Source organism: Lipotes vexillifer, unplaced genomic scaffold (genome assembly GCF_000442215.2).
Source record: "Lipotes vexillifer unplaced genomic scaffold, Lipotes_vexillifer_v1.1 scaffold1011, whole genome shotgun sequence".
NCBI lineage: Eukaryota > Metazoa > Chordata > Mammalia > Artiodactyla > Lipotidae > Lipotes > Lipotes vexillifer.
The window spans coordinates 1,062,442-1,070,307 of NW_006787698.1; the positions used below are offsets into that span (position 1 = coordinate 1,062,442).

Genomic DNA, 7,866 nt, shown 5'->3' on the forward strand with positions numbered 1-7,866 from the left:
GCGTCCGGAGCCTGTGCTCCGCAAATGGGGGAGGCCACAACAGTGAGAGGAAAAAAAAAAAAAAAAAAAAAAAAAAAAAAAAAAAAAAGCCTCCAAGACGGATAAATGGTGAGTGCTCAACAAATATTAATTCTATTCTTATTCTCAAAAGGTCTGAGACCCTGAAAAAGATTAATCCCCTTCATACCGGGCACAAAGTTAATGAGCACTTACACTGTCCCTGGTATTTCACTGTTATCGCACACGATCTGCTGATGACTTTGGAACAATGGCTTCATAAACCCATTTCTCAGATAAGAAAGCAGAGGCTCGGAGAGGTGAAGGCACTTGCTGAAGATTACACAGTGTGATCAGAGCCCAGCCTTGGTGGGAGCATCAAAGCAGACCCCCGCTTCCCCCAAAAAGGGCTGCAACAGAAACAGCTAAATGTACTCACAATGTCTTTTCTCTCTACCTTCTCTGGCATTAGAACCAACACTTTTGGCAAAGCACGTGACCCATCAGAGGACTACATTTCCCAGCTTCCTTTGCAGCCGGAGATGGGCCATGTGACTATATCCTGACCAATGAAATGAAAGCAAACGTGCGCAACTTTTTGGCTCCTGTCCCTTTTATGGCAATAGCAGCTACGTTTTTATCCTGACAGATGGCCAGGCAGAGGTCTCCCAGAGGACAATGGCGCTGTCAAAGCATTCAATAAATATTTATTACAATTAAAACACCATACCCATGGGGCTTCCCTGGTGGTGCAGTGATTGGGAGTCCGCCTGCCGATGCAGGGCACACGGGTTCGTGCCCCGGTCCGGGAAGATCCCACATGCCGCGGAGCGGTTAGGCTCGTGAGTCATGGCCGCTGGGCCTGCGCGTCACGAGCCTGCGCTCCGCAACGGGAGAGGTCACAACAGTGAGAGGCCCACGTACAGAAAAAAAAAAAAACACACCATACCCATACCCCCAACCCATTCCCCACCACCACGGTCCAGAGAGAGGGAGGGACTGACTGAGAATTTGTAAACAAATCCAATTCTGGCTACCTCGAGGGCCAGAAAGTCATGCGGTCAATTTTCCCGGCAGTGTCCTGAAAGTAGCAAATGACCCCACGTTCCACTGACCCCTGGAGATGGGGAATCAAGGCCGAGGTCATCAGGTCCACTCACTTGGTCATTCCGTTTCTGGCATCTTGTCCTCGGGCGCCTGCGTCCCTCTCTGGTTCCACATATGGTTGTTGAGTCCCAGTTGTACCATATGTGCATGATGTATGATGAGGGGCTGCAGCCCAGAGCTCGGAGAGTGCACGGGTGAAGTCTGTGGGAAGTCCGGGGGCTGCGGGAAAGCCACCGGGGGCTGCGGGAAAGCCGGCGGGGGCATGCCCGCCAGCCAAGGAGGCAGGGGCGGCGGCCGATGGCCCGGCTGGGTGGGAAAGGGTGGTGGTGGGGCTCCGAGGGGCCCCGGTCCCCCAAAGGGCACCTGAAGCACAGAAGGCAGCTGAGTGTCAAATGGCATGTAGCTCCCGAAAGCTACCTGGAGCTTCTCCATCTGCGTCTGGTAGGACAGGTAGTTATGGAGGAAAGCTGAGTGCGCGGCACTCCACGCCGCTGCCTGCTGCCGCTCACCCTCCAGGTGTTGGCTGTGCTCCTGCAGGGCCCGGACATCCTGTTCCTTCCTCCACTTTGCCTTGCGGGCCCGCAGCTTCTGGGACTTGAAGGTGTTGGCCACCTTCTTGGCGAAGATCGGGGAGCGCTCGTCCAGCCACACCAGGGCGGTGAGCAGGCTGGAAGTGCTGGGGCTGAGCTGGGTCAGGGAACTCTCCAAGGGCAGGAAGGGGATCACGCAATCCTGCCACCCGTGCCGCGTGAGGCTGCTCATCAGAGAATGGTTCGCCTGGTGCTGGCTCAGCCGGCAGTCAAAGTTGGAGGTGAGCAACAGGATGGTGAAGGCCGAGTGGTCTAAGGCGTCCTGCAGGCAGTGCAGCTCGCCGCGCCCTGGCACCTGGAAATCTTCGCAGAAGGTGGCGCCGTCGCTCACGCCCAGGGCCTCCAGCCTCTCGCGCACGCGCAGCGCGATGTGCTCGTCAGCGCCAGCGTGCAGCACCACAAAGTTATAGAACTTCTGCTCCGACGACTCCAGCTCCGGAGGAGGAGGCCCAGGCTTCGAGACGGTAGGGTGAGCCTTAGGAGGGGTCGATGGAGACGAAAAGGGAGGGGACGTTTTGGGGGCCGATGGAGTCGGTGGGCGTGGCTGAGCCGCCGGGTAAGTGGTGTCTTCCTCTGAAAGTTGGATTGGCGTCTGATCCGCGACAGGGCAGACGTTTCTGGAAGGCGAGGGGAGAGATTTGGGAGCTGCTGGCACATCCGTGCACTCCACCGAGTAGTGACTGCTGTTTTTCGGAGCTTCCGGGGGGTCATGCAGGCTGGCGGGGCATGCATCTGCGGCCACCTCGGGAAGCCTGGGGGCTGGGCTGTTTGGCCGCACTGGGGGTCTGGCAGCCTCCACTGATGGGGGCCAGCTCATCTCCTCGGGCTCCTGGCAGCCCATAGGGGCAGGCTCGGGCACCGGGCTGGCCCGGGGCTTGTCACACAGCTTGCTGGGCCCGTGGGGGCTGTGGTGACTACTGAGGAGGGCCATGGTGGGCGACTGGCTAATTTCCAAGTTGCTGGCCAGGGAGGCCGGGCTGCCGGTGGATCTCAGGGAATGCCCTCTGCTCCAGTCCGAAAGGCCCACAATGGGCCGCGGATCGCTGCGGGTCCCGGAGGGTGATGCCGAGGACGGCAGGAGGCACCCCAGATCGGAGTGGAGAGTTTGGATGCCCTCCAGGTCCCTAAGGACGTCCCATCCGCACCGGTCTCGTGCCTCTTCCTGGAGCTCCCCCAGCTGGGGGTCGTCCCTGGACCTGAAAGCACGGACGGCTGCGCGGTAGGCCTCCTCCCGCATTGGCGCTGGACACAGCCTCTCCTCGGCAAGAAGGTGGTACACCCTGGCAACGGCCCAGGACACGTCTGGGGGCTCCTCTGGGGCCTCAGTGCTGTCCACACCAGCCCACTGGCGGGCCACCAGCTTCGCCACAGCGTCTGCCTTCAGCGCCTCCAGGGAGATCCTGGCCTCGGTCTCCTGGCCCAGCTTTAGGAGCACCAGGGCATGCAGGAGGTCCGCCCCCCGGCAGCCTGGCCGCAGGGTCTTCAGTTTGTGCTTAAGATACAAGAGCTTATCCTGGCCCGCTGCGTCTAGAATGTCAAAGGTGCCAGAAAGCGACGGCCCTGTGCTGGCCATGGGCGCAGGTGGGTGTGGCATCTGGTGGCCGGAGAAGCACTGGGTGATGGAGTCATGTTCCACACGCCGCCCCCCTGCGCTGCAGGCCCGGTGTCCCTACCTGCTCACGGGTACTAGGTCCCCTGGGGGCTGCAGGGCAGACCTGTGAAGCAGAAAGACATGGTTATCACCAGAAAGGGGGCTCTGGGAGGCGGCCCAGACAACGCCCCCCCCAGTGTCTTCAAAACCCAGGCAGCCTCCACTGATGGGGGCCAGCTCATCTCCTCGGGCTCCTGGCAGCCCATAGGGGCAGGCTCGGGCACCGGGCTGGCCCGGGGCTTGTCACACAGCTTGCTGGGCCCGTGGGGGCTGTGGTGACTACTGAGGAGGGCCATGGTGGGCGACTGGCTAATTTCCAAGTTGCTGGCCAGGGAGGCCGGGCTGCCGGTGGATCTCAGGGAATGCCCTCTGCTCCAGTCCGAAAGGCCCACAATGGGCCGCGGATCGCTGCGGGTCCCGGAGGGTGATGCCGAGGACGGCAGGAGGCACCCCAGATCGGAGTGGAGAGTTTGGATGCCCTCCAGGTCCCTAAGGACGTCCCATCCGCACCGGTCTCGTGCCTCTTCCTGGAGCTCCCCCAGCTGGGGGTCGTCCCTGGACCTGAAAGCACGGACGGCTGCGCGGTAGGCCTCCTCCCGCATTGGCGCTGGACACAGCCTCTCCTCGGCAAGAAGGTGGTACACCCTGGCAACGGCCCAGGACACGTCTGGGGGCTCCTCTGGGGCCTCAGTGCTGTCCACACCAGCCCACTGGCGGGCCACCAGCTTCGCCACAGCGTCTGCCTTCAGCGCCTCCAGGGAGATCCTGGCCTCGGTCTCCTGGCCCAGCTTTAGGAGCACCAGGGCATGCAGGAGGTCCGCCCCCCGGCAGCCTGGCCGCAGGGTCTTCAGTTTGTGCTTAAGATACAAGAGCTTATCCTGGCCCGCTGCGTCTAGAATGTCAAAGGTGCCAGAAAGCGACGGCCCTGTGCTGGCCATGGGCGCAGGTGGGTGTGGCATCTGGTGGCCGGAGAAGCACTGGGTGATGGAGTCATGTTCCACACGCCGCCCCCCTGCGCTGCAGGCCCGGTGTCCCTACCTGCTCACGGGTACTAGGTCCCCTGGGGGCTGCAGGGCAGACCTGTGAAGCAGAAAGACATGGTTATCACCAGAAAGGGGGCTCTGGGAGGCGGCCCAGACAACGCCCCCCCCAGTGTCTTCAAAACCCACCAGACCTATCACCAGACCTTGACCTTGGGCAAGACTTCTCACCTCCCCCACCTTCCCTCTCCTCCTCTGCAAGAGGACAGCAGGGGCACCTGCCTGGTGTCACCCAGAGGGTAGCTGCTACTATCTTCCCCATTCACAGAGGAAGAAGTTGAGCCAGAGAAGTGATTTCATTTGCCCCAAGTCACACAGCCGGTGATAGATCTGGGATTTGTTTGTTTTGTCCAAAAGGCATGCGGGATCTTAGGTCCCCAACCAGGGATCAAACCTGCACCCCCTGCAGTGGAAGCATGGAGTCCTAACCACTGGACCACCAGGGAATTCCCAGAGCTGGGATTTGAGCCCAAGCTGTCTGGCTCTAGAGGCTGAGGCTATGTGTGTAACTACAAGACTATACTGCCTATTAGGATGATAATAAGCCCACTTATGGGATTGTTTCAGGGAGCTGAGTTGCGTTAACATATGGAAAGCTCTGAGCCCAATGACTGGAAGTCACTCAGGAAGGGTCAGCCTCCTAGACGGCCACCAGTGACCCCACATCCTGGTATTCAAGCCTTGGGTGGTCCTTCCATTGTTGTCCCAGAGTTCTGTGAGATTGATAGAATATGGCAGAAGTGATAGGGTGTCACCTGTGACATTAGGTTATAAAAGACACTGGCTTCCTTCTTTTTTTTTTTTTTTTTTTTTTTTTTTTGTGCCTCTCACTGTTGTGGCCTCTCCCGTTGCGGAGCACAGGCTCCGGACGCGCAGGCTCAGCAGCCATGGCTCACGAGCCTAGCCCCTCCGCGGCATGTGGGATCTTCCCGGACCGGGGCATGAACCCGTGTCCCCTGCATCGCCAAGCGGACTCTCAACCACTGTGCCACCAGGGAAGCCCTGGCTTCCTTCTTAGTCACTCTCTCTGTCACTCTGTCGGGGGTAAACCATGATGTGAGTGGTCCTCTGGAAAGGACCACCAGGGGAGGAACTGAGGCTCCCCACCTCCAGCCACATGGGGGTGCCAATCTCAGGCTCCAGCCCCAGTTAAACCTTCAGATGAGGCAGCCCCGGCAGACAGCCTAACTGCAGCCTCATCAGAGACCTAGAGCCAGAGCCACCCAGCTCATCTGCCACCAGATTCCTGATGTTCAGAAACTATATGAGATAATAAATGTTTGTTGTTTTGAAGCCACGAAGTTCTGGGGTAATTTGTTCCACAGCAATAGCTAACTGATACAGGTTGCATTATTACTATGATGAGTTAACCATGACCAAGGCCCAGATCTATGCCTAACACTGCTGCTAAGCCCTTTGGAGGCTCTTTCCTCTTCTCTCCATTTCTTGAAAAATGCCAAGCTGGTTCCCATTTCAGGATCTTTGCATGCACTGTTCCCTCTGCTTGGAGCACCTTACCCCAGATCTTTGCCTGGGTGACCTGAAGCTCATCCTTAGCCCCCAGGTACAATGGTGCAACCTCAGGGAGCCCTCCATGACCACCCCGGTTCTCTATCCCAGTCTGTCTCTCCATGTCCCCCCACAACAGAATTGGCCACTGGGTGACCTTTTCCTGTGTGTTAAACCTTCCACATCTGTCTGCCTCCCAGTCACCATGGGCATCAAAGGGTGAGGGTTTGTGGAACCACACAGCAGGTACCTAACAAATACTTGTTGAATGAATGAATCAATGTATGAATGGGGCCAGCAATATTTCCTTCCAATACTGTTGATAAGAAAACAGGCACAGGGCTTCTCTGGCAGCACAGTGGTTAAGAATCCACCTGCCAATGCAGGGGATACGGGTTTGAGCCCTGGTCCGGGAAGATCTCACATGCCGCGGAGCAACTAAGCCCGTGCGCCACAACTACTGAGCCTGACCTCTAGAGCCCATGAACCACAACTACTGAGCCGTGTGCCACAACTACTGAAGCCCGTGTGCCTACAGCCCGTGCTCTGCAACAAGAGAAGCCACCACAATGAGAAGCCTGCGCACCACAATGAAGAGTAGACCCCGATCGCCACAACTAGAGAAAGCCCGCATGCAGGAACAAAGACCCAACACAGCCAAAAATAAATAAATTAAATTAATATATATTTTTTAAAACGCTTAAAAAAAAAAAAACAGGAACAAGGATGTCCACTCTCACCACTTTTATTCAACATAGTTTTGGAAGTCCTAGCCACAGCAATCAGAGAAGAAAAAGAAATAAAAGGAATCCAAATTGGAAAAGAAGCTGACATACTACACATAGAATCCAAATTGGAAAAGAAGCTAACATACTATACATAGAAAATCCTAAAGATGCTACCAGAAAACTACTAGAGCTCATCAATGAATTCAGTAAAGTTGCAGGATATGAAATTAATACACAGAAATGTTTCATTTCTTATACACTAACAACGAAGTATCAGAAAGAGAAATTAAGGAAACAATCCCTTTTACAATCGCATCAAAAAAATAAAATGCCTAGGAATAAATCTACCTTACGAGACAAAAGACCTGTACTCAGAAAACTATAAGATACTCATGAAAGAAATCAAAGATGACACAAACAGATGGACAGATATACACCATGTCCTTGGACTGGAAGAATCAATATTATCAAAATGACTATACTCTCATGCTCCACAACAAGAGAAGCCACTGCAATGAGAAGCCCGCCCACTGCAATGAAGAGTAGCCCCCACTCACCACAACTAGAGAAAGCCCGCGCACAGCAACGAAGATTCAACCCAGCCAAAAATAACTAACTAAATTAAAACAAACAAACAAAAAAACCCAATCCCTTAAAAAAATAAAATAATATAAACTCAAAATGGATTAAAGACCTAAATGTAAGGCTGCACACTATAAAACTCTTAGAGGAAAACACAGGCAGAACTCTTTGACATAAATCGCAGCAAGATATTTTTTGACCCACTTCTTAGAGTAATGAAAATAAAAACAAAAATAAACAAATGGGACCTAATGAAACTCAAAAGCTTTTGCACAGCAAAGGAAACGGTAAACAAAACGAAAAGACAACCCACAGAATGGGAGAATATATTTGCCAACGAAGCAACCCACAAGGGATTAATCTCCAAAATATACAAACAGCTCATGCAGCTCAATAACAAAAAAAACCTAACAATCCAATCAAAAAAATGGGCAGAAGATCTAAATAGACATTTCTCCAAAGAAAACATACAGATGGCCAAAAAGCACATGAAAAGATGCTCAACATCACTAATTACTAGAGAAATGCAAATCAAAACTACAATGAGGTATCACCTCACACCGGTCAGAATGGCCATCATCAAAAAATCTACAAACAATAAATGCTGGAGAGGGTGTGGAGAAAAGGGAACCCTCCCACACTGTTGGTGGGAACGTAAATTG

The 7,866-nt window shown here is 54.4% G+C and overlaps 1 protein-coding gene across 1 annotated transcript; it reads right to left on the minus strand.

Annotated features, from left to right (window-relative positions):
- Nucleotides 1–1,161: 1,161 nt before the first annotated feature.
- Nucleotides 1,162–3,267, minus strand: TICAM1 (TIR domain containing adaptor molecule 1). The gene has a single exon (XM_007460537.1). The coding sequence runs from the start codon at nucleotides 3,265–3,267 to the stop codon at nucleotides 1,162–1,164; it is 2,106 nt and encodes a 701-aa protein (XP_007460599.1).
- Between the last annotated feature and the right edge of the window lie 4,599 nt (nucleotides 3,268–7,866).

Coding starts and splice junctions, on each gene's coding strand:
- TICAM1 (XM_007460537.1), bottom strand. CDS start 3,267: ATGGCCAGCACAGGGCCGTCGCTTTCTGGCACCTTTGACATTCTAGAC.